At 41.1% G+C, this 27,273-nt stretch overlaps 3 protein-coding genes across 4 annotated transcripts; all 3 read left to right on the plus strand.

Annotated features, from left to right (window-relative positions):
- The first annotated feature begins 806 nt into the window (after positions 1-806).
- LOC306710712 (bile salt-activated lipase-like) lies at positions 807-7,934 on the plus strand. Of its 2 annotated transcripts, none has more exons than XM_079179373.1 (11): positions 807-853; positions 3,823-3,970; positions 4,222-4,341; positions 4,421-4,618; positions 4,746-4,876; positions 5,027-5,134; positions 5,245-5,359; positions 6,037-6,223; positions 6,365-6,565; positions 7,073-7,282; positions 7,407-7,934. In XM_079179373.1, exons 2-11 carry the CDS (start codon positions 3,850-3,852, stop codon positions 7,588-7,590), a joined length of 1,575 nt encoding a protein of 524 aa, XP_079035499.1. In that variant the 5' UTR covers positions 807-853; positions 3,823-3,849; the 3' UTR covers positions 7,591-7,934. The 2 variants fall into 2 exon arrangements, with proteins under 2 accessions (XP_079035499.1, XP_079035498.1); XM_079179372.1 differs by lacking the exon at positions 807-853 and adding an exon at positions 3,347-3,418.
- Positions 7,935-11,175: 3,241 nt separating this feature from the next.
- LOC306710710 (bile salt-activated lipase-like) lies at positions 11,176-16,660 on the plus strand (the record flags this gene model as incomplete). The annotated part of the gene is made up of 11 exons (XM_079179370.1): positions 11,176-11,238; positions 11,689-11,836; positions 11,987-12,106; positions 12,202-12,399; positions 12,549-12,679; positions 13,089-13,196; positions 14,345-14,459; positions 14,616-14,802; positions 14,944-15,147; positions 15,264-15,473; positions 16,375-16,660. 11 exons carry the CDS (start codon positions 11,176-11,178, stop codon positions 16,565-16,567), a joined length of 1,677 nt encoding a protein of 558 aa, XP_079035496.1. The 3' UTR covers positions 16,568-16,660.
- A 1,147-nt stretch (positions 16,661-17,807) lies between these two features.
- Positions 17,808-27,041, plus strand: LOC306710782 (cholesterol 7-desaturase nvd; the record flags this gene model as incomplete). The annotated part of the gene is made up of 7 exons (XM_079179469.1): positions 17,808-18,204; positions 22,045-22,233; positions 23,415-23,593; positions 24,099-24,224; positions 24,444-24,563; positions 25,595-25,771; positions 26,880-27,041. 7 exons carry the CDS (start codon positions 17,808-17,810, stop codon positions 27,039-27,041), a joined length of 1,350 nt encoding a protein of 449 aa, XP_079035595.1.
- Between the last annotated feature and the right edge of the window lie 232 nt (positions 27,042-27,273).

Here is a 27,273-nt window from a genome sequence, read left to right on the forward strand (position 1 = left end):
TTATTATAGCAAATTATTTTGCAGACCCGGTGTCAGACTGCCACGGACCCAACTCACTACATGTTGAGTGTGAGGGTCAATTTATGGTGGAAAGTACTTGCTGTTCAATGTATTTTCCATGACGTAAACCATGAAAGTTCAGTGCACTGCTCCTCAGAGGAGTGTTTCTTTGCAGTAGCTGAACAGAAATATTTAAACATTTAAAATCTCTGTAGAAATTGATTCCAAAGCTGAAATCTATTGATTTGTGAATTTATAACATTGCTTTAGACTGTGGTGAATGCTCCAATAAAATTAGTATTTTGTTGTACAAGTGTTAGTTTTAGTCCACTCCCTGTGCTTTTGTAGAGTGACTCCTACATTCTGTTCTCTGCTTTAACGAAAATAATGAAGTCCCAATTAAATCACCAATGAAATGTTCTCAAATTAAAAGGGAGAATCAATGTCTTTTTTCCGCCCAAATGTAAGTTAACACTGCGATTTTCTCTTGAAGGTGACGGGACCCTGGAGGAGTCTGTGGGTGAGGCTGGGCTACGACCCCCGAAAGAGTCCAGACTCCAAGAACTACCAGATACTAGACTTCAGGATCCGCTGTAGCACCAAGCACGGTAAGAGCCTGAGGCAGTTACTGAAAGAGAATCTATTCAAATGTATCATCTACTGACTTACTTTGGGTTTTCCATTTATGGCATTTGCTTTTTGGTCTTAATTGAAAATTCAAGCCCTGTCTGCCTAACACTGACTGTTGGTTCCTCTGTCTTCCTACTTTCAGGGTATTCATTATCTGACATACCAGTAAAAGCCAAGAGGAGAGCCCTGAACTACAGTCTGCCTATCACATTCAACAAAGCAGGTGAGTCTGTGAATTTATTCTGATTGAACTCACATTAAGGAGCCTCACGAGATTTTACTATTTGTACATTTCTATGGTCACATGATCCGTAGACCATCCAGTCATGTATGTCCACCACCTGTCTCTCACAATAAGGAAGTCCATACAAACATTTGGCACTTAGTGGCCTCTGGTTTTAAAAAGTGAAGCCAACGCTAAAGTGCCATAAACTTTCATTCTCTCTAATGTCCACCAGGGGCCAACATCTTTATTTATTACCGCAGATTTTATGGTCTCAATCTCTAGTTTTTAAGTCTTCTTCAATACAGCATGATGTTCATTTAGTATGTTATAGTTAGAGTCAATTAGACCACAAAGCAGGGTATGCTTTAGGTTGGGGCTACCTTGTGATTGACAGGTCGCTGTCAGAGTCACAGCGTCTCTACAACACTCCTCTTTTACTTCCACTCACTGGTTGCAAAAATGTAACTCCCTCCCCCACCCCAGCCTCCTCTTGTATTAGCATCTAGTTTAGTTGTTTGTGAATTGCGTATGTTTAAATGTGTCTTCATGTTCATTAAATGTCATGAATCTCAGGCTCAGGTCTTTATCAAGCGAGCTTTGTTTCCAGAGCCACCAAACTAAAAGGCATACTGCTGCAATAAATAGTTCAAACCATTGTTTCCTCAATAATCTCCACTGTCGTAGAAAACGCTGCTTAATAATTATTTATTTGTTCTAGGTCCCCAGGCAGCTAGTGTGATGGAACTTGCAGCTCAGGAGGTGTTATAAATTCAGTTTCAGAATTGTAAATGTTAGTATTGAATTTCTTTCTGAAAGAGGTGATGTGATTGAATTATTTTTTTGACTTAAATGTAAATAAATATTTGAAAGTAGTTTTAGTGGTTTGAGTAAGAACTGTATATTGTTTGTAATTATGTTTTTGGTGGATACACTACACTGGACTATGTCATGGATACCAGTCAACATGCAGTTGTATTTTAAAACCTCCAAATAGCATTTAAAACCATGACACAAGAGATGCACAACATTGTTGAAGTAAATACCTTGAAAATGCAATGTGGCGGTCACATCCTGTGCATACTGTGTATCCTTTATTTAACGGTCATACGAACTTATTATTCTAAGACAGACTGAGATAAAAGGGAAAAACTTTGACAAGTGAGAAAACCAATGAGCATTAGAGTAAAAACCCATACAGCATAGTTAATTAAAAGTGCTACAAACTACTACTAATCTAGTCCCATGTTTCCATCTCGTGATGAAGGCTTTAGAGTCCATTACTTCATTACTCTTTGGATTGGCTACAGCTGTGTGACTTTGAGTCCAGTTGGACAGCTGTGTCAACTCAGCAGAGGTTACCTTCCTGATACAAAAGTTTGAAAAGCTAATTTTTAACCCAGCAATTTTCTTGAAGTCCCCCACTAAATATCTCAAAACCTTTCTTAAGCCCAACACAACACCTTGGGCTTAAGGGGATGCCATCATTTCCCTTCCATTGGAATTGTACAAGCATCCTCGAAGTGAAATCCATCCAGATTTCACATTTACATTTTAAAGGGGAGATATCATGCTCATTTTCAGGTTCGTAGTTGCATTTGAGGTTTCTACTACAACATCTGTTTGGTTTACGAGAAAAATATGGAGGGAGGGTTAAAAAAGGAGGTGTCACGTGTCACATCATCGGGGTAAAAATCTATTAGTAATCATGAGTAAAATATTCTAATTAGCCAATGAACAGGGGAACCAAATCTAAATGGCTTGTTGAATCGAATGTTTCCAGAAAAAAACTGACTGGGTTGTCTGATTTAAGTTTGTTGGGTAGTATGCACTCCACAGACACAAATGTGTGCAAGGAATGACCAAGTGAGTTCTTTAATGATGTCTCCCCTTTAAGTGTTGACTCAAAACTTGTGGCCAAGATTCAAACCGACTTCTTTACCCTCTGTCGAAGGGAAACTTTCAACCAAGTCAAATGGCTTCATCAAAGCAATATTTGCCATTACTATTTAAATGTTGACTGCTTGGCCCCATAGAGAAGAGAGCATTAAAAGGACAGGACAGGGTTGGTCCACTGCCATGGCCCAAACTTCACTGTGTTAGTCAGGTTGCATGTTGCTAGTTGTGGCGGTCATGTGGAGTGAAGGAGGTGAAAATAGTTCTTCATGTGCGATAAGAAAAGAAGGGATCAATTAAATATGTCACTGTTTATTCATGTTTCCTTCTACCAACCACTGAAAACCACATGTTTACAAGTTAGCCTATATCTTTATCTGATCACTACATATGTTAGTTTGATTCCGCCAGAGAGGTTTTAAAATGTTACAGGTAATCCATGTAAAGTGTTTTGGGAAAGTACTGTGGACACATGGTGGTTAAATATTACGTGTTATGTAACAGTGGGAAAAGCAGGCTGCACACTGGTCAGATGTTCAGGGGAGGGGTCTCTCCTTTTGTATAAGTCTGGCCGACCATCAACCTGCTTGTCTCAGTTTAGTCATGATGGGGAAGCTGGGGATTGTGGTAGCTTTTGCCGTGTTTCTGGAGACGGTCTCTGCGGCCTCTGTGAGTGTGTTTTTCTAGTGTATTCAAAAGTGTGTTCAAGTGCTCTGTTTAGTTTCTGCAAAAGGCTTTTTAGTGTGAAAAGAGTGCTATACTTCTTGAAATTTAGCTTCTATTCTGAAGAAAGTATAATTATTTGTTCATTTTTCAACCATCAAACATTGATTGATTATATTATATTGGGGAAAAAAAGTCTTCATATGTTTGTGTCACAAGATATTTCTAACCTAGTTATTTGTAATTCGCATTCTTCAAATTGCTGTGTCACACGATTGATTTTTTTTTTAACAAATCATGCCAAAAGAAACAGATAATTAAAATTTAAATGGAGCATGCCACACGTCATTTGGTGTAGTTCCGTGTGAAAGACTTTGGTAAATGAAGATGTTTGTGTTTAACTTCTGTAGCTCGGTGTGGTGTACACAGAGGGAGGTATGGTGCAGGGCGAGAACATTCGTCTTGGGTTCCGCCGTCGCATGGACGTCTTCAGGGGGATTCCCTTCGCTGACATCCCTGGAAGGTTTGAGAAACCAAAACGTCACCCGGGCTGGGACGGTGGGTAGACTGACCGGACTTCTCACCCACTGGACTTCACACCAATAACTCACGTGATAAATTCACACCACAAAGATATGTGTGCTCCTTTAGCAATCAAACTTTCCAGCAGCCAATTCTGCCACTCTTTCTCTTTTAGCTTGAATCAAATTGATTGGAAAATGTTTTCTCTTCTCGCTGTCAAGGTAGATGAGCCTAAACTGTTGATGTATGCCTTACCCTGCTCTTACACCACATGTGTCTCTCGTCAGGTGTTCTGGAGGCCACCAAGTACAAAGAGAGATGCATTCAGGTGAACCTCATCATGACCGATACCAGAGGCAGTGAGGACTGTCTTTACCTGAACATCTGGGTTCCTCACGGCAGCTCAGGTAAAGACTGAGAGAAGTCCACAGTGTCATCCATATCAGATCCACACTACTACTGGCTCCCATTTTCTCTCTCTTCTAGTGTCCACTGGTCTGCCCACTATGGTGTGGATCTACGGGGGAGGCTTCCTTGTTGGAGGCTCGATGGGTGCCAACATCCTGGACAACTATCTGTACAGCGGGCAGGAGATTGCAGACCGAGGAAATGTTATTGTGGTGACGCTGGGATACCGCGTGGGCACCATGGGCTTCCTGAGCACCGGAGAATCTGACTTACCTGGTAGGAGCCGGTTTCTTTTCTCCCTACTGTGACAGATCTAGAAGACGTTGGCTTCCCCGCCGATTTTATGTATTGCACCATTAAAATCAAAGTTCCTTGATTGAGGGAAAAATGTGATACTCGACAGGAAACTACGGTCTGTGGGACCAGCACGCCGCCATCGCCTGGGTGAACAGGAACATCCGCTCGTTCGGAGGAGACCCGGAAAACATCACCGTCTTTGGAGAGTCTGCAGGCGGAGCAAGTGTCAGCTTCCAGGTGAGAAGCTTTTTTTTAAATTATTCTGGGTGTAGATAGATGATGGATTTGAAATTCAAATTAAATTCACAGTTTGTAAATTTGAATCTATCTTTGTTTAAAAAAATAACTTAAAAAAAAAAATGAAATATGTCTCATGACTGCCCACAGACTCTCACTCCCCACAACAAAGGGCTGTTCAAGAGAGCCATCTCCCAGAGCGGCGTCGCCACTTGCTCGTTTGCTATCAACAGGAACCCCCGTAGAATCGCTGAGGAGGTGCTCTTGAACTGTTTTATTTCTGCTGTGCAACACTTTTGTGGAATGGTTAGCGCAGTATAACTTCAAGGCTGGTAGACACCTCAAGCGAATTTAAACCCTCTCCCCAGGTTGCTCTGAAGGTCGGTTGCCCCACCGATCAGACTATGGCTTCCTGTTTGAAGATGACTGATCCTGCGCGGCTTACGCTGGCTGGCACTCTCAATCTGTCCAGCTCACCTGATAGTAAGGACTGCACTCCATACAGTCTACTTGACATTTTCATTTTAGACACCTTGTTGCTTTGTACCACAACAATGGAGACATTAAAGAGTCAGCCCCCTTCTTCTGCAATGGTTTAATGACACTCCACCGGAGAAACTGCAAACTACATATTTATTGTATCAAATTTAGCTTGATGCGTCCAACTCATATTTTTCAAATGACAGTAGTGAATGGCAATAATTAACATTTTCATTTTGCTGATTTTCTGGAAATTCATTTCAAATGTGCTCTAAATTTGAACGGGAACTTTGCCCCGACACACCGAGCAGACCTTCAACGGCTAGTGGCTTAACGTCTTCTAAAATGTGCACTCATACACACAGCAAAAACTACACCCAATGGTTCACTGACCACCAACATGAGCATAAATTTTATAGTGCGCGCCAGTGTCAAATTTCGAAAGCTGCCCATACTGTGCTGGCTGTTTGACGCCACTAATATCTTTTATTCAAACGAGCAATTTTGAGATGTCGATTGGTGCTTCCATTCCTTTCATATCAAGAGTTTAGGTTTCTAAACGTATTTGTAGCATAATAACAGCAGATCTAGCAAATGGCAAATTAGAAATTCCAGTTATGTATAAAACATGCAGTTAGAGCTGTATATGGTAGGTCTGTCATTGTATCTATCTCTGTCAGGCCCCGTTCTCTTCAACCTGCTCCTGTCTCCTGTGATCGACGGCGACTTTGTGCCGGATGAGCCTTCCAACTTGTTCCACAATGCGGCTGAGATCGACTACATCATTGGAGTCAACGACATGGACGGACACCTCTTCACTAGCGTAGATGTTCCTACAATCAACTCCCCCCTGGTGGACACCCCTATGTGAGTTTAAGACATTTGATCACCATGTGAAACATTGACAATTCTACAACGGGTCTACCGGAAGCAGCATGCTGTATTTTGTTAGAGTTGTGGTGCTGTGGTGTTTTATCAAATCTAATTTCCAAACCTTCCTGATCTCAGCGAGGTCGTGAAGAGGCTCCTGGCTTCGTACACTAAGCAGGGCAAGGCTGCTTTGGACCTTGCGTACTCCACATACACCTCAACCTGGGGCTCAAACCCCAGCAAGAAGACCATCAAGAAAACCATTGTGGATATTGGAACAGACTTCATCTTCCTGGTTCCTACTCAGGCCGCCCTCTACCTTCATGCTGCCAACGCCACGTGAGGATAAGATCTTGCTATACAGACGTCGCTGTCAGTATATTTATAAGCCCTTTTGTTCAACATCTTGCTTTTGAAGCTGGGGAATAAAAACCAGGGCTTAACCTTTTTTTATTTTAAGGGTGGGCATTGAAAATCAATTTAAAGAGGCTTTAAACTGGCCTGGGAGTGATTCATTAAAGGCAAAATATTTATCACTTTTGCTAATTTGAGTGAAAATTTCCTTGAGGGGTTTTTAATCTCAAGTTTCAAAGACAGGTTTCTGTTTTAAGTGTGGATGAAATTCAACCACGCTGTAAAGCAGTAGGCAAAAGTAGCATCTAGCATCAAGCATCGATATGGTGAAGTGCAGGGCATGAAATAACTTGCATCTGTCATTATAAGCAGACTTCTGAGAACCTGCAGAAGAATTCAGCTTTTAGAGTGCTAAATTTGATCTTTATTTTTGTAGCCCTCATCTTGGTGTAGTCATTATCACATCCCTATCCTTTTCTTTTCTCACCGAAGAACCGGTCGCACCTACTCCTACCTATTCTCTGAGCCCAACCGTATGGCCGGCATTGCCAAGCCTTACCCCAGCTGGATTGGAGCCGACCACTCCGATGACCTGCAGTATGTGTTCGGAAAGCCTTTCACCACACCTCTGGCGTACTGGCCTCGCTACCGTGACGTCTCTGGCTACATGATCGCCTACTGGACCAACTTCGCCAGAACTGGGTATAAGTCTGCAGACGCGCGTCATGGGAACTTCATGATATCAAACAAACCTAAGTCAGACACTGAAATAGAAAACTAAAACTGTCTCATTTCAGTTGCCCTTTTTCTCTGATTCTGTCCACAGGGACCCCAACCTAGGAGAGTCGCGCGTGCCCGCTACCTGGCCTAAGTTCACCAGCGATGGACACCAGTTCCTGGAGATCCATTCTAAGATGGACAAGAGCTATGTGGGACAGAAGATGAGAATGCCTTACGTGAATTTCTGGACCAGCGTCCTACCCAACCTTCCCATGACCATCTCAGAATAACAACCTGTGCACCCGCAGTGTGGTCCCATAGATCTGAAGTATCAAATCAGTATTGGTCCATGAAAAAATAAATTGATCACAAACACAATTTACATTTCCTTAGTTTTATTTTGTGTTGACCCTTTTAAATTCACAACAGGCTATGTACAGTAGTGCTAAACAAATTCACTTTGCATGTATGGAACCTTTTGGCTTTGTTTGTTTTTTGTTGGCTTTTTGGATGATAACAGATGCTATTAGCCTTCTACTGAATAAAATGTTGGTGTTGATCTTAATGTACAAGACGTTAATTGTTGTGCAGAAGTGTGCGTTAACTTCATCAGAAAAAATAAAATCAAAACAGACTAAAAATATGGATCTGTTGATATTCAGGCTGCAGTGCCAATTTGCTACCAGTTTATCTGCGTTAGCTAGAGCAGGGGCTCTCAAAGTTTTTGGGGCCAGGGACCCCTTGCGGGGGAGAACATTTCCAAGGATCCCTTCTTAATTGTAACACTGATTAAGCATACGCTTACTACCATTTGTACTCTTGGATTCCATTGGAACTTTTCCACCTTAATACTTCAGACCTATTTCAAGGTGATATACAGAAACACATTTCAATTTGAATCATGTTACATCAGATGAAATAATCCTTTATTAGTTCCACAGCTGGGAAATTTGCAGTTATCAAAAGGGTTAAACCTTTAAACAGAGGGGGATTTTATCCAAACTGTGCTGATCTCAATAGTCTAAAGTTGACTTTCAGTAAGTGTTTCAGCTTACAAATAAATTATTGATATGTTTCACAATCATATCAGAGTTTCTGTTGGCCTAAAGCTAACATAGGCAGGAGTAATGGACACAATATTATTTTCTTGGCGCAAATGGTCCCCATCTGTAGATATGCAAATTTTTAATGATACAGCACAGTTTTATTATTATAGCAAATTATTTTGCGGACCTGGTGTTAGACTGCCACAGACCCAACTTTGAGAATCACTGAGCTAGCATACAGAGCCTAAATTAGGCACGTTTACATATGATGACAGTTGTTGTTTAAGGCAGTGACTCTCAACTGGTGGGTCGCAGACCTGTTTTCAGTGGGTCGCGGGCCTTTGCCTCACAAAAAAAAAAAGTTGTGATTTTATTTTGAAGGGCAATTTTTATGCAGCGGAATTATTCCAGCATTTACGGCACTTGTTCAGCGGTGCAGGAAAAACACAGACCAATGCGTTGTAAATCACGTCACGTGATGCAGTTTAGCCAATCAAATAAGGGTATTCTGAAACGTTTCCTTACTCTAGTGAGATGTACCCACACCGTGACACAGGGAGGAGAGACAAGGAAAGACATCATAGAGCAGATCTCATGTAAATCTATTTGTGAAAGTCAAATATCTGTGGTTGATTTTAACAATTGAAATTGCTGAAAAGACCGCATTCCTAAACGAGTGCTGCGAAAACATTGAAATAAAAGTGTTTCTCTTCCGCACACTTGTCCTTATGGTGAGGTGTATGAGTTTGAAAAGAATACCGTGATATACCATGGTACCGCCAAAGTTATGCAAAATAGCGTGATATACATTTTTGGTTATATCGAACAGCACTACTCTGAGGTGTATTTAAGTTCCTCTCAGGACCGAGAGAGTTGTCAGACTTCCTTGACTCTCACCGAGTGAATGAAGGAACAGGAACGCTGTCCCTCTTCAGCTGAAAGGTATTCTATGACTTTGTCTGTACTTAGTTTAATCTGTTGTACTCATTGAATCATGTTTGATGAGTTGTACACCCTTGATAATTTTTCTATATCTTATTCTGTCATAAATTCTTAAAGACAGAGAGCTTAACCATTAGATACCGAGCGAGGACCATTTGGTCCTCCAGTGAGACAGTTTAGCAAAGAGAGTGTCATAGAATGCACTTTTCAGAAATGAATATAATAAATGCTACACACATGCTATATACCAGATTAAACAGCAACATCTGGGCAATACTAAGTCATTTTTTACACACTCCAAACACAATTATACACAACTAATACAAGCAACTAGAAGATGTACCACAATATCACGTATTTGTTGCCACGAGTCGGCGAGCTATGCTCTCCGCTTCGATTTTCCATCACAAAGCTAACGGCTACACGGCCGAGCAGTACATCGCAGAGCATGACAATTCCACAAAGAATCCAGAGATATCTTCAGAATTTCTCTCTGTTAAACCAGTATAGAGCTGTGAGCAAACAAACGCCAGAACAACAAACCGCTTCACTTTTTGGCAGATGGAATTTTAGGCTTCGGGGGTGCGTGGCGTTTTTTTGATTTTTACTGGCTAAAGCCTCTGTCAACACCAGGCTTTCACTACCGCATTCCTAAGACTCTGACGAGTCTAAAATGGTGTCATTTTCTAAAATTGACCAATCATAGGCTTGCTGAGCTTCCAATAAAACACATGAAGACTGGAGCTCAGACGAGAATCATCCATGGTTTACAGCCTTAGAGAGGATTCTGGCTCTCAAAATGATGCCAAACTGCTGTATTAGGATAGATTGAACACTATTAGTGATAAAACAAGTGAAATATATAGTTATATAAAAGTACAATGGAATAGCTGCAACAGCTGGTTCCAAAATGAAAATTTAGCTTGACCTCGCGTGACCTCTCCGTACTGAAACCTCTATAACTTTGGCCTGCTTCACTTTATCAATGCCACATTTTTTTTGAGACTACTGACATGACTACTGCTATGATTTGGGAGAGTTTTTAGGCTAGCCAGGGCCTCATTTCAAGAACAAAATAACAATAAAAGTGCTTTTTTTCAGGCAAACCTGAAAATGTTCAATTTGAGCTGTGTGCCATCTTCATTTAGTATTAACCAGTAACATACACACTGATATGTACACATCTGGTCAAATCTCACAAGTGTTAATGTTATTATAACATAAAAATTATTAAAATAGACCTTGTAGTTACAGAACTACAGTCTTTTTGGTATCGGTATGCAATTTTTGAGCAGAGGCCTAAAAATAGAGCTAGGTTTTATTTTAAGATACTTTTGATTTCTCACAAGGAAATATATTCATTTCCACGACACCAATCTGAGAATCAGTCCACCTGGTTTGTTTGCTTCGTTACCGACTTTGGAAGAACTGCTGGGCGTTCTCTCTTCCATTTGTTAATGTGTCTTTAATATGTGCACATCTGTGTGTGGTCTTTAAGTTTTGTCGATTACTTCTACCATCACAATTTCAGTTCTCAAAATGAAAAGACAGTGGAAGAAAGTAGAGACTAGAAGATTAGTTTCTACTGAATTTGGCTCCAAAATATTGAAGAATCTGATGTCTGATGTCTTGTATCAATAATTAAGAATGAAAAAATAAAACCCCAAAACATACCGCAAGATATGTTGATTGGAATACCTTGCCTTGCTTGGAGGCGGCATGGTTTACACCTGGCTGTTTCCCATCAGAGGTCAGAGGTTTAGAGATGGTGATAGTTTGTGTGTTAAGGTTATGTAACACGTGTAAACAGCTATATTCGTTCTCTTGCAGGGGGGGGTCTTGTGCATATAAGTACCCAGTGAGGCATTCACTGGTTTCTGGACAGCCATGGAGAAACTGAAGATTCTGTTTGCTGTTGTCTTCTCTGTGGGAACGGCCTCAGCAGCCTCCGTAAGTCTGTTAGAATTCCAATCAAACTTATTACAGGATTAGCATGGAGTAATTACTCAGCTCTTTGTGATTTGAAGATATTTGGCTAATTTGGGGGTAGAAATAATGGTGTCTGCCTTCACTTATAATGAGTTCACTTCACCCCCGTCAACTTTTTTGATTGCTGATAATTGTCAGCTGACAGCTGCTCAAACATGTAGGAAATTCTAACAAAGTTGTGTGAATGCAATTTCTCAAAAACTCATTCTGTGACCATCAGCAAATTCCAAAGAGTTTGTTCTCATAAGACTGTATATGCATCGAGGGGAATGATAGCTTCACATTTATTTTCTGTCTGACTAACCGTTATATAGGCTACAATATACAAAATCAGATTTTTTAACAGTATGCAGGCATCACTGTTTTCCGCTGTCATTGAAGGTGTAAGTTCTTGTCTGACCCCGTCTTTAGCTGGGCATGGTACAAACAGAAGGAGGCGGTGTTCAGGGACAAAATATCCCTCTCGGCCTTTTCCGCTCCGTGGATGTTTTCAAAGGAATTCCCTTCGCTGCCAAGCCTGGCACATTTGAGAAACCCAAACCTCACCCTGGCTGGGATGGTGCGTTCAAACCCAATCCGACCAAACAGAGCTGAACATTTGAATGCAACCTTTGCATGGCATAGACAGCAGCTTGGAAATCTCACTTACACTTGCAAAATCATCCCTGCATCTCTGTGAAGGAATGACCGATATGATTTTCATCCCCAGGTATACTGAAGGCAACAAAGTTCGCTACGAGATGTCTCCAGATCAGCATGCTCCAGACTTCAAGTTTTGGAAGCGAAGACTGCCTCTACCTCAACATCTGGATTCCTCACGGCCGACAAGGTAGTCTTTGTTTTGTTCTATATATGAGAGGTTGAATCACTGATACAGTAGTTGTGCTTGTAAAGTAAAGAAAGCTTCTCTTTTTTCACCCAAAGTGTCATCAGGTCTCCCCATCATGATTTGGTTCTATGGAGGAGGCTTCATGGTCGGTGGTTCAATGGGGGCCAATTTTCTCAGCAACTATCTGTACAGCGGTCAGGAAATTGCAGACAAGGGCGACGTCATTGTGGTGTCTGTGGGATACCGTGTGGGCACCCTGGGCTTCCTCAGTACAGGGGACTCTCGCCTACCTGGTAAGGGCAGTTAGAGGGAAACTGGTTCTCCTACCTGTCCACATTGTGTCCTTCACTTCCATTTACTGGAATAAAGTGGGGTCAGCTTTAAAAGCATCCCGAAGGCCTGTTTGTTGGCCGTGCCAATTCAAAGTTTGTCATCACGACAGGAAACTACGGTCTGTGGGACCAGCACGCCGCCATCGCCTGGGTGCACAGGAACATCCGCTCGTTCGGAGGAGACCCCGACAACATCACCATCTTTGGAGAGTCTGCAGGCGGAGCTAGTGTCAGCTTCCAGGTGAGACGCTTTAGTATTCTTCTAATAAAGGGTTGCAACCAATGGCTGTATTAATGTTTTTTCGAATGATTAATTTTAATCAATGCATTAATAAGAAGCATTTATGGGTTGCCCGGCTTCAGAAAATTGATTTGGTTGGTGTATAGGATCCTCCTACATAACATTGGTTAAAGCATTAATACATATTTAACTAAACATCTTACAAAGTATTCCAAATATATTTTCGGAGCATTCATGCACAATATCACATACAGTATGCATTTTAATATACTACGACACCATAATTGCCAAGTTAAAGGCCTGTAAAGTGCTATTTAATGCATTTTTTCCTTACTGAAGCCAGTCAAATAGGCAAAGAAACACAACCACAAGTAATAACTGTATTACCTATGTATGCATTCCCACGCAGACTCTCTCTCCCCACAACAAAGGGCTGCTCAAGAGAGCCATCTCCCAGAGTGGTGTGGCCTTCTGCCCCTGGGCTCTGAACAGGAACCCGGGAAGGGTTGCAGAGGAGGTATGTGTCACGGTCTCGGACTTTGTTAAGGTTGTTTCCTGTTTTATTTTGAATTTCCCTGCCTCTTGTGTCCGTTTTCACTCCATTTGCTGTCTTTGTATGTTTTCCCGCCTTTGTGATCCCGCCCCAGCTTGAATCCTCCTGCCCAATCACCTGCACCTCCCCAGTGTATTTAAACCCTGTGTGTCCCCTGCCACAGTGTTGGTTTGTCTGTTATGCTACTGCTCTGTTCTGCTCTGCTTCCCGGTATGTTCCCTGCTGTTGTCCCTTTGTGCCTTTTGTCTCAATTAACTTATCCTGTTTTTTTCTGTTTTACCCATTCTGGTTTTCCTTGTATTTTTTTGGTTGCACATTTTTTGACTCCCCATCTCTGCAAGTTTTGTTTTGAACATTCTCTTTGTAATTAAAATCACCGTCAAATATCCCTCTGTTCCCCCGTATCTATCTGTGTTTGGGTCCATCCCCTGCTACCATTTTTGCCTTAACCTTGACAGTATGCCATGGTCAGATATCATGGAGATGAACCCATGCTGTATAGAAAAAAAGTCAAAATTCTAATTTCAATTTATTTTCTTGAATCGTAATTTTGAAACAATTGCTCAACTTTCTCTTGAAAGCATGAAAATATGAGTCATTCATTTGACCACCAATCAAATACTTTTTTACATCCAAAAATCTGCTGATACATTAGTTACATACATTCTTTATTTAACATTACTGCATGAACATTAGCATGCAGTGTCTATATATCACTTTTTAGCTAAATAGACTTATTTCTAGCGATGCCGTTGTGACCTTTGTGCTACAGACCGACCAATTAAAAACAGAGCACTCATCTCATTGGCATTTACACAAAATATGCGTGCCATTAAAAAGTATTCATGTTTTTCTATTGATCAGGTCGGAAAAAAAAGCCACATTAAATTTACATTCGATGTTGTAAAACATCAAAACTTCCAAGGGGGTTGAATACTTTCATAGACACTGTTGTGAAAGTTGCTTGTCATTATCAAAATATGAATAATCTGAATATGAATTTACTTTACTACCATCACCTACTGGCATGTTCTGTTGTCAGTGGAGGGCAGAACTATTTCATTGAGAGTTTAACTGAGATCAGGCCAGTCTACTAAAAAGCTTGTGCTCAGGTTGCAGAGAATGTCGGCTGCCCCACTGACGACCGGATGGCGGCCTGTCTGAAATCCACTGATGCTAGGACTCTCACCATCGCTGCTCCCCGCATTGCACAAGGCTCCCCAGACTGTGAGCATAATTGTCTGCTTGTCTTTCTGCTTGAATTAGAATAACAGCCTACATGATGATGTAAAATGTATTACGTCACTGGTGAGTAAAAACGTACCGTGTAAATATGTGGAGGCGAGGCACCACCTCAGTATTTCTGTCCCCCATTTCTCTCAGATCCCGGTGTGACAAACCTGCTTCTGTCTCCTGTTGTTGACGGCGACTTCCTCCCTGATCAGCCCGCCAACTTGTTCCACAACGCTGCTGAGGTCGACTACCTCGCAGGGGTCAATGACATGGACGGACACCTCTTCACCTCTCAGGACATTCCTTCCCTTGGTGACAAGAATCAAGAGACTCCCGTGTAAGGCCGCTTTGTCTTCAGAGAGAAGGCATTTTCTTTTGTGGGTCCTTAAAATTAAACCATGAGAAGAAATGTTGAAAGACCAAAGACGGCAGAGTTGCTTCCTCTTACAGAGCTCTCTGTCTAATTTTCTTACTGCAGAGAAGATGTAAAGAGGCTCCTTGCTGCTTATACAAAAGACATGGGGCCAGCTGCTTCGGAGATCGCCTTCACTGAATATTCGTCCAACTGGGGATCAACACCCAGCCAGGACAGCATTAGGAGAGCAGCTGTGGACATTGGGACTGACTACATCTTCATGGTTCCTATACAGACTGCCATCTACCTGCATGCAGCTAACGCCAGGTGAGGCCAACTGCTCGGTTCTTCTCCCTTCAAATACGTATGTTTTGTCTTTTATGTCTTTGGACATAATGCCGGACCGATACACACTAAAAACACTCTGTGATGGTCTTCAACAGGTCTGGCCGTACCTACTCCTACCTGTTCTCTGAGCCCAGTTTAATGGCCGGACCAGGCAAACCCTACCATGACTGGGTGGGGGCCGACCACGCTGATGACCTGCAGTACGTGTTTGGCAAACCCTTCACCACACCAAAGGCTTATGGGGACAGACACAGAGACCTGTCGGGCTACATCATTGCCTACTGGACTAACTTCGCCAGAACTGGGTAAATGCATGTGCCACACTGAATTCTTAAAAAAAATTCTAATTATTTTAATTTTTTTACATTACAGGTGAATGGGGTAAAGAATTAACAAAGAGATATCGTCATTAGACTTTAGAAACTCTATTATAAGTTTTATGAAACTGTATGTTTAAATATTCAAATGAGGCCATTATCTTATTAAATGTGCTTATTTGCAGACATTTCCAGAACCGAAATCTGAACATTGGATAAGGCCAGGTTGAAAATTGTTGACATATCAGAGTCAAAGGTTTTTACAGAGAGAATTTTAAATATCTATTTTTATCACTCCATAAATGAGAATACTTTTTTACTAAAATGTTCTACAAGTCAGGATATGCATGATATATGAACAAACCTCTCTTTAAAAACCTTTAGCACATAGATCGGAATGAAACTGTAAAGTTTGGTGTATGTAAGTGCTACTGAAGTGGAGGTTTCTGGCTCAGAGTAGGAGAATAAAACTCCTTTAGAGAAAATAGCCTTTAAACATATGGATTGTAAAATTACATTCATTTTCAAGACACTACGGATGATAAAGGTAAACATATTTAATTAACAGATATCACCATGAAACTTCCCCAGTTGATAACTAACATTATAAGATGATTATTTTTTTGTATTACAAGTTTTCTAAAAGTTTGTTTAAATACACAAATGAAGCATTATCTAATGGTAACTTTTGGTGAATTTAGAAGAAATATACAGACGCAAAAAGACAATGTAAAATAAACACCTAAATGTGTATTTTGAACGTTTACTTTCCACTAGTCTGAAAGAACTCTTATGGAACCAAAATGGTGCAAAGAATCTCAAAATTGACCAGTGGGGTGTCTCCAACGAATGGATACTTTCTCATGTGTTTCTCCTTTTCTTTTCACAGAAACCCCAACAAAGGAAACCTGAAGGTGCCTGTGACCTGGCCTGCATTCACCAGCACTGAACCACAGTTCCTGGACATCAACGCTAAGATGAACGAGAGCTCCACTGGACGGGACATGAGACTACGTTTCTTTCGCCTTTGGACCAGCACCCTTCCCAGCCTCCAGTCACATGATGTCCCAGATACTCAGTGATGCATTTTTTATGTTTAAAAAAAAGACACCATTTACACAAATAAAAGAGTGTGCACAAAGATAATACACATACTGTATCTTTATGTATCTAAAAGCTGCATTAATAAATTGTAATTTTCTTAGTTATGCATGAGTACCATTTTTCAGTGAAGGCCTGAAGAGGCTCCTTGTTATCAGCAGAAGGACACTATTTTTAGAAGACGGCATTAAAAATACAGTGTATTTTATTCATTATGTAGTTGTCAAATAGTGCCCTTAATGATTGTGTCAGTTATACAAGTTGTTTAAAAAGTGATTAGTTTCCTTATCTTTTACAGACAGTAAGATACATTTTCATGGTCATTTATATAAAAGTATACTATACTTTTTACCAGTGATTTTTTAATGAAATGTTTAAAGAAACATTACTGGAGTAACTTGAGGTTGCAGCAAAATAATGATTTTATGAATAAAAACCACCATTGCCAATAGAAAAAAATATATTATTAAAAAGATAATGATTTGATTCCCACCGCTGGACACAACTACAGAAAAATATTAGTATAATCTAATTCATAATTTCACCATTGCCTAGACAGAGTCAAAAATATCACGAAAGGAATAAGTTGATGATTTGCCACCACTGCACATAAATAAAATAGAATGTAGCAATTTAATATCATGATATTCATCAATCACAGATTCAATGCCACATAAGAAAGAAAGTTCCTGCAGTGTAAAATGGGCTATACACTTTTATATTTGACAGATTAAATGAGACACATTCTGAATTTGCCATTAAATGAAAGTAATCATTGTGTTCCTGGGGTTTGACAGGGGGAATAAGTCAGGCCGTTGTGTTGATATGATTAAAACAGTGGCAGTCTGTTAAATAATCCTGTCTGAAAGAATCCTTGATTTTGTGGAATAAGTGAGACGCACACTTAAAGAATCAAAGATAATCTTGGTGCTTTTACTTTGAAAACATTTGCAGTTGAACTGATCTGATCTCGTGTAATCTCATTAGGTAGGCTAAATACAGGTAACCAGGCCCATAGAAGCAGAGACAAAAGAGAGGGGGGGGGGGGGCTCCAAATGAAAAGTTCTGCCCGTTGCCAGTCTGTCCTAGGTGTGGCTCCACCAAAGTGGCACCTCTCGTCTCCAAATTGCCCGGGCAACATATTGATGTCACCCCAGATGCTCATGATAAACTAACCGAAAGAGGAAGGGACACCGCAGAGACTCACTACACAGTAAGAGCATGTCCACTGGGAAAGTGGCTGTCATTATTGGACTGGGAGTAGTTGCGATGCTTGTCGTTCAAAGCGGAGGCCCGCTGGACTCGGTCGGCCACGTGTCACCGGTGTGGAGCGAGACGGGGCTGCTCGCGCGGGCTGCGGTCTGCGTTATCGCCGGAGGTTCCCTGCTCGCCGCGGGCTGGCTGCACAGGCTGCTCTTCGGTCCCCTCGTGGTGCTCAGGGGCCCCGATGACGTTGGGTACATCCCCGAGGATGGTCGCTCCAGAGCACAGGCGGCAAACGAGGTCCGCCGCAGGAGGAAAACCGGAGAGCTGCCTCCAGTCTATCCAAACGGCTGGTACCGAGTGATGGACTCGCACAGGCTGCAGATAGGCGACGTCAAAAGTGTCTCTGTTCTAGGTATGGTAATTAGTGATGGATGCATTTACGGTACTACTTAATAAAGCATGGAATAACTAACCAGATACCCCAGTATTATAGCGTGTAGTATTAAATGCTGGATAAACATGACCCCTGGTAGACAATAATAAGTTGTTTTATTTTAAAAAAGGGAAACATTTTACTGTAACAAAACAAATAATAGCTATATTTGTCAGGCTCTCCAGAAGCCAATATTAAATGAAGATGCTGACACTGCACCCCTGTTTACATGAGCTGAAGTGTGATGTCAGCTATGAGAGATGCAGACTGGTGAGTTTAGTGAACCGCCAGCAGATGAGGGAGAGGGAGAACCCAGACGTTTTTGTCCCATTGCCCCTGACTATGGGAGTCTTTTTTTTGTACCGTGGTTCAGTCAGCATAAGGATTGTGCGATATAACAATTTATTGTTGCTTTTATATTCCTTTACTACCATAACCACCAGATGGCCTCAATAAGCAGAGAGGGTTGTGTTAAAGGACAGTCAGAGATCTCTAAATCATACCTAGATAGACATCCTATCATTTTTGCTATGTTTTTAAGATGGCTGTTGAAGTTTCTCTGAGTTCACGATCACACTGAGATCTCATGCAGAGGTTTTAATACGGGCATGAGTCAATAGTTATGAGTGTCCCTGAACCCTTTCAGAGTAACCCAGTATGAACTGCTCTGGATAATAATAGAGAGTATGAGCTGAATTTCCAAAAAGTCAAATAGGTGACTGAAGACATCTAACTCAGTTAATGTGATACTTCTTAAATTATCTTAAATATGAATGTACCTACATTGTAGGATGAGCAAGTGTTAATACAGATGATTCCCCTCTGATTATTCTTAAAAGATTTATTGTAATTAAGCACTTTTTAGTTCTGTCGTTTATTTATTTGCCACTGCTGACCTTTCTACAACCCGGATGTTTGTCTTTTCACCGCATCTCTTGATGATCAGTGTTGTGAGGCTGAGATGCCAGGAGAGACAAGCTCATATTACAACGTTTATTTGTCATTTAAAGTATACTTTAGAAACATAATGGCCTGATGTCTTTGTTGGACTAGATTAGCAACCAGGGTGGTTAGTAACGCTTTGCTCTTTTTAAACAAAGGACTCATTGTTTCAGGTCAATCAAGCCTTTAACCTCTTGTTTGATTTGAAGGTGTCATGGAGACGAAAGTGCTTATTGAATTAGGACACAATAGCAGGAAGGTTGCAGCTAACGATTATATGCATTATCATTTAATCAGCTGATTCCTGATTAATCTTTTTAGCTGATTTGTGTCTATAGGCTGTAAAATGTAAATTAGATTAAGTAAAATAGTGAAATTAGAAATTCCCAGAGCTAAGGCGATGCCTTCAAATGTCTCGTTCATAGCCTTTTACTATTACAAGTAAAGGACAAAATTATTATATACAGATAAATCTAAGTATACTGAAGTCTCCTATGATTGATTTAAGAGCATTAGCTCCTTCTTTGTCTTAGTGTTTATAGTGATCTGACAGCCAATCTATCACGCATCAGAACTCTCTATGATAATATGACGACTCCTCATTCACAGCTTTAAAACTTTTAATATTTCATATTTACGTCTCTGTGACTCATATGTAGCAGCTCTGTTACACAGTTTTAATTGATATCACATATATGGATTTATTTCCGCAAACTTTCATCGAGGCAGGCGATTTAAAACGGATACGTGCCTCCCATTTTAGAGCTTTTATTCTCGTGTTGACATGCGGAGGGACTGTTTCATCTCTTAAGAGGAGTTCTTTGAGTTGGAGTTCAAAAAGGTTTCAAAGAGCGTGTGGCGCTTTCATGTTTCTGTCACATCATCACCCGCCATGAATGAATAAACGGTGTATGAAAGCTTTTCTACCTGAAAAGGACTTCCACCAGCCAAAAGGGACACCTGCTCTTTGCAGAGAGAATCAGCATACACTACAGCTAAAACCAATGATATTTCTTTCACCATTTAATCTATACATCATTTTAACATTTCCCAAAAAATGTCCATCACATGTTCCCAACTTGTTTTGACCATATTGAATCGCTAAAAAAGTAATCCAGAAATAAAGAGACAAGCAACAAATCCTCACATTTGAGAAGCCATTACCAAACTACTATTTCCACAGTCAAGAATGAACTGTCCTGCTTACTATTGCATCACATTTCAAGGGCCATGCTCACATGTTGCCTCATTGGCTGCTCTAGATATCAGGTGTTACAGGAAGCACCAGTGTAGCAGACAGGCGGCCGCTGCCAGGTCTGAGAAGTGAAGCCAGACCGAAAGTGTCTTAAACGTGCTGAATGATTTCTATTGCTAGTTTCAAGCCTGCCTCAATACAGCATGATGTTAATTATAGTTCCATTTAGAGTAAACTATGCTTTATGGCCAACCTTGGCTACCTTGTGATTGACAGGTCGCTAACTTGGTTTTGTCCGGTCTGGGACTTGTCTGTGTTTTCCTCTTACAATTTAACCCTTTCTCAGTGTGTTTTCAGTTCACGAAAGTTTATCATAACATTTTGGTTGCCTAAAAATATCCTATTCAGCGTAATTAGCTCTACCCTCTCCTGTCCCTTCGCTGTCTCACATTCTGTTAATGTCATCACAGCAACTCCTTCCAGGAACTGCATCCTACTGTGGATGACTGCAGTGTCTCGTGCCTAACTTTTCTCTGCAGTCATCTACTTACATCATATATTAAATTCCGCCTAGTTTGTTCTTTCCCCCCCCGGCGCTGCTCTCACACATTGCCCCATGGTCCAGTTCTGCCCCACAATAGTCTGGGAGCAGCAGTGCAGTGCAGTGCTGTGTGTTGAGTGCTGTCAAATGCGTGATAGATTGGCTGTCAGATCACTATAAACACTCATTAGATGGGCCTTATTTTGGATTTCTAGGCACTGCTCGAGCTGGCTCAGTGGTTACTGCAGTCACCCAAACTGTGCTAATCTGGTAGTAATCCGAACACTGCAGGTCAGCCAAAGGTCAAGCCAAATATAGAGAGGTAATATACAAAGTGGGTTCCCAAACCTACTTTACTGCAGCTGTAATCTACACCTGTAACCCAATCTGAGCCAAGTGTGATCATCTAAAGCAGTGACTTCTTGACTTTTTGCTGACAGTTAGAAAGTGGAACGAAGGTGGCAAATGTGGTAGACAGCAGTGCAGATCGACTGCACCAGTTTTATTGTCTTGTCTTGTTTTCTGCAGACAAAAAAAACGTATGAATCATTTCAAAGATGCTAAAATCACATCAAAGTTCTACTCACGGGGGTTTTAATTATTACGTTTTTTATATTACCAACAAGAAACACATTAGGAAAAGTGAACAGCATATTGACATCTGTGGCAGCATTTAATTCAGAGTCTGGATGTTCTTTATTTATTTCAAAATAAACTGTTTTGGGCGCCAGTTTGTTTGTGACAGCCTTCTTTATCATTTAGCCACAGCAGTTACAGCTTGTTTTGAAAGTTTACCTCAGCACAGCGACAAAGGGTACATTATCTCTGTTTGTCAGTGACTTCAGGAATAATTGCTCTGGGTGCAGGCTCATCCATAAGAAGAATGGGAGGAACCATGTTCTAATCTAAGGAATATCTATTCTACATGGATGGTTGCTGAATGCTTATCTTTACATTTAAAAAACAAATGTATTTTTTGTGTATGGATTGTCAGTGAAACGCATCAAGAATTTTTTACGTGACAATTTATACTAATACTTTATTCTCAAATACGGCGTTTAACATTGCCACTGTAATTCGAAGTGGCAGCTCATTCATGAAAATGTTTTTTCTTTCCCCGCTGTAATTAATCGCCCTATAGGTGAGCAGTTGGCAGTGTTTCGGGGCCAGGATGGGAAGGCCTACGTGGTGGATGCCTACTGCCCTCACCTGGGGGCCAACCTGGCCGTGGGAGGACAGGTGGTGGGAAACTGCATAGAGTGCCCATTTCATGGATGGCAGTTTCGCGGGAACGACGGCAAGTGCGTGAGGATCCCCTATGCAGAAAAAGGTAGGAACTGAAGGTGGTGTCCAAGGATCTTTATTCTAAACAAGCATGCATGATAGTTAGAAATGACTTGCAGTATCACCATGTCTCAGTGCGTTGGTACTTTTGATTGGGTGAGGGATTCTAAGACTAATAAAGATATTTACTCACAAACATCTTACACATTCATTATCTCAAATAGTGCACGTGTGTGTGCATGTGTGCTTCAAGCCACTATATAAGGCCCTCACTCAGAACCGCACATCTTTTTGCGATCGATCCTCCATGCATTGCTTCTTGAGCATGTTATGCTTATCTGTTTATATGTATTTCTTTTTTCAGTTTATTGTAACATTTTAAGATGAGTTTTAATTGTGATTCAATCCAGCTGGTGATTGTTCTGCTCTGCAGAAACCATGGTTCTGGATAGACAATAAAACTCGTTCTGGTCAATGTCTCTTTCATTTGAGAACCTCAGGCGGGCAGCTAGGTTTGCAGAACTTAGAAGAAGAGTTTACCAGTTAGTGCTTCTAAAAAAAAAAGACTAAAAGTTCAAAGCCTTGCTAGTAGCTAGTGGAACAAACAATATCTTGATATTTATGCTGTTCTCAGAGTCAGAGTCAGTCGAACACAGACTCTGTCCTGAGGGTGGTGCTACAGGTTCTCCTGTGACAGATGTCTAATGTAACTAACTCCTAACATTCTGTTCTGTGTGGTGGCCCAAGAGATGCTAATATTTTTTGTGTAACATTGGAAATATTGGGTTTATGGTTGTGCTTGCAGGAAGGTTAAGGGGTCAGCAAAGATTCATACCCTGGACAACATGCATATTTACAGCAAATGTAGACAAATTATATTGAAATCTGCACATACATTTGTGTACAAATTTGACAATTTGGTCATAACGTGGCACCAGAAGAAAGCTCTAGGAGTGCCCTTAATGAAAACGTTTCATCCTCTGGGGAGCATGAATGTGATCACTTAATACACTGACTTTGATTCTTTTTTTAAATGGTATTCAAACATTAAGCTAAAGTTGTCTTACCAAAAGTCAATGTTCATATGGGAATAGACAGGTGTGAAATCTACTACTGTATAAAGTGGATTGTCAAAATAAAATGCGACCAATTTCCCTGTATACATAAACACACATACATACCTAAATAGACTGCGTGGTTCAGAATTTGGTTTCATTTGTCCTTCAGTGCCGGAGTTTGCCAAGGTGCGCTGCTGGCCCAGCTGTGAGGTCAACTGCCAGATTTTGATTTGGTTTCACTGTGACGGAGAAGATCCTCAGTGGACCGTCCCAGAGCAGCAGGAAATAACAAAGGGCCAGTGGGTCTATCGGGGGAGAACGGAGCATTTCATCAACGCTCACATACAGGTAGGTGCAGATGTGAGTGGATGTGTTTTTACATAAAGATGTTTTTAATTTGTTCGAAGATGAAAGACAATTTCTTCGGTGTTTTACTTTATCAGGCGAGGCTACTGTTTCATAACCAATCAATGCTGCAGTTAATGGGACAGTTCACCCCAAAAATACAAACTACATTTTTCTCTTACCTGTAGTGCTATTTATCAGTCTAGATTGTTAATTTGGTGTGAGTTGCCTTAATATACACTTTAAAAACTCAACAGCATCGTATCTTTCCAGAAATCATGACACAGGTAAGAGTCAAAATTTGTATTTTATTTTGGGGTGAACTGTCCCTTTTATGTACAGAGATACATCGTCCCTCACTGTTGCTGACCATTAGCTCCCTCCAAGTCTTTCCTTTCAGTCGTACATAGATTCAGTATCTAACTCCCCAGCCAGAGAAGGGGCTTTTGTTACCAAACTTTTAACACAATTCACGAAAATGGGTCATGATGACCTCTCTCCCCTGTAGGAGATTCCTGAAAATGCAGCGGACATCGCTCACCTCGCTCACCTCCACACGCCGGCTATTGTCAGCGGAGTAGATCTGCGTTACACCAACAGCAAAACCTGGGATTTTTTGCGGCATGACTGGAAGGTAAGGAACTTTCTAAGCTAAAAGATGCTCCACATGGTGGCGGTGGTGCTTCTACAATCCACACAGTTTCAGGGATGCCAAACTTGTTTTTCATGCTATATAATGGTATTACGATTTTGAATGGCACAGAATATATTTATTTTGAACAGTGCATCTCTGTGTCTGAATGCCACTGTATGCACTTTGACTGTGCGCGTACATTTGTGTGTCTTATTCAAGGTTCAGTGGGAACCAGAGTCGGGGCCCAACAAGCATTGTTCTCAGATGTTGGTGAAACACGCGCTGACTGTGTTTGGATGCCACTGGCCGCTGCTGGATGTTGACATTGTGGCCAGACAGGTACGGTAAAGACAACGCTGACATGGCTTCCGGCAGTTTTGGAAGGATTTTTCTCCGTGCAACTTTTAAGCGATCACGAAAACAGTACAGAGCCCAAAGGACGTGAGCTGTGTGCTGTAACAAAAGCTGTTATGTAGAACCTCGATGGGCTGGACTCATGCAGGTACAGCTGAGAAAAATGCTGAACCAATGCAAAAAAAAAAAAAACACCACCTGCTTTAGTTGTGGCTGGGACATTAGCAACCGACTGTGCAGTCTGTGCCTTTTCATCTTGCCAAGTGAATTATAAATAAGTGTCCTGAAACCACTAATCTCCCCAGTTAAACCTGTTGCAGAGGGCTGCAGGGGGAGAAGGATCCCTGCACAAATGTTGCCAAGACTTACTCTCATGCGGGCGGGAGTGGGTGGTTAGCAGCATTGTCATGCGATGAAATTAGATACATGACTGACTACGAGGTGGTTATTATTGGGCTTCACAATGCATGTAAAAGCATTGTTGTCCAATAAATCATAGACGTTCAGGTCCGATCAACACAATGTTGTTTTTTAAGCATTACATATTCTGTATTATGGGTTTGATGTTAAAGTTGCTACAAGGAACTTATATATAACAGTCTCAATTTAATACCATATTACCTTCATAAGTAAACCAAACCATCAGCAGGAAGATTGACCATTTCTATATAGGTATTCTCAATGCTTGTCATCGGTGCCACCAGGTTGGATTTCGGGCAAAATCAGATGAAATCATGCAGGTTCACCAGAAACTAGATTGTATAGCTGGGCCCGCTGACGAGAAGAGAGGCACTGCAGAACCACGAATGAGTGTCACAAACTGTCAGAGCCTGCTGCAGTAAAATGAGAGGTTTCCTAAAGGGACTCTAGTGCTGGCAAACGCTGCCACTTTCGTCCACAGAGAACACCAAAATCAGCACAAAAAATGAAAGTTCCCTGTAGTAGCTTCAAATATCTGAAAATATATTTGACTACCAGCCTAAATTGATGCAAATGATGAATACAATTTGTTTCAGGTGGGTCCAGGAGTGGTGTTTCTGTTGATTGACCACAGCTTCTTGGGTCGAGGCGTTATCTTGCAGTGTGTGACTCCAGTGGAGCCTCTGCTGCAGTGCGTCTCTCACACCATCTTCTACCAGTCTAATATCCCACCTCTGGTGCCCAAATTCATCCTCAAAGCAGAGTGCATTCAGGTGCAGTACGCGCTCACCACCTACTATCACTGCCACACAGTCCGTCATAGATCACTGTTGTTTCTCAGCAGTAAGTTTAAAATTCAGAATTGCTCTGATGGGAAGAGATCATTGTGTGCGTTTGCCTCCCACTCTGCCTTTGGGTTAACTCTGCCTCCTCATTGCCACCAGAAGTAACACCACACAGTAACAGAGAAGGTGTAAATAGCCCTCATTAAACTTGATAATTAGCCGCGTGGCGAAGCGAAACAACAGTCACTGATTTAACAGAAAGGAAAACTACTGAGTTGGCTTGAAAGATGGAAGTATTAAATATGATAAGAGTGGTTAGATTAACAAGACACACAATACGATTCAACACAGAAAACATGACAAATGCCTATATGAAGAGCTTATTTACTATTTTTGAGAAATATTCACAAGTTCTTCTACAAAACTGTTTTTTCATTTAACAAAAGTAGCCACATTTCTCAATTGAAGCTATAGATTTAAGTAAGTAAAGTAGAAATTATTTTAATCTAACCAGTGGCTGCGTGCTCTTAAAAATCCTCCTCTTTACTCTAATGCACGCAGCATTACACTTTATCACATTAGCAGCTCTGTTAATAAGGGCTGAGATGGATCTTTACCACGATCTTGTTTTAATTTTAAGGTGAAATTATTAGAAAAAGTCATAATTCTAACACATAATTAAAAGATAATTTAATTAAATCGTTTAGTCATTTTGTTTCTCCATGTGGTATTGACACAAAGCGCTACAATTTTGGAGGTGGAGTGCGTACGGAAATGCCAAATCTCAGCAGCGGATGGAGTAACAGTGTGAAGTGACATTTAATCAACAGCTAACGCAGAAATAAATTAGAATACATTAATGCAACAAGAGAGTAGAAAATACAGATTGCTTTTTGAGTCACTATTTAAATCTTAGTCCTGTTTTAGTTTGTAATGGCCTTAAAGTAGTCAAACAAGTCGATCATGAATCACGTTTGTTCATTAATATTCATGTTTAGCCAGTGTGTGTGTGTGTGCCCTTTGTCACAGCTTTTTCTGAAATCCTAATTTACAACTACGTCCAGTGACCTTCTCCTGTTTTCTTCTTTGTGTCTAGATTGAGCGCGACGTGATGATCTGGAACAATAAGAAGTACACCTCCAAGCCTCTCCTCGTGAAGGAAGACTCAGCCATCCTGAAGCACAGGCGCTGGTTCAGTCAGTTCTACAGCGAGAACAGCCCGCGGCTGCAGTACCAGCGTGACACTTTGGACTTCTGATCTCCCCGAACTGCAGAGACGATGTCAGGTCAGGGTTGACATTAATCAGAGGTGCCCGAGGAGGGAGTCCAGGATTGAGTTTATTTTTTTTAATCTGTCTCATATAATAAATGGAAGGAGGGAAGGAGACCTGACTTGTTTGTGAGACGGGGCTCTCTTGAAAGCCTGAACCTTACGCTAGCCCTCACAACCTCCTTATTCTAAGTCTTACTGAAGTGGATGATGTGACTTC

Source organism: Pholis gunnellus, assembly GCF_910591455.1.
Source record: "Pholis gunnellus genome assembly, chromosome: 18".
In the NCBI taxonomy this organism is placed as follows: domain Eukaryota; kingdom Metazoa; phylum Chordata; class Actinopteri; order Perciformes; family Pholidae; genus Pholis; species Pholis gunnellus.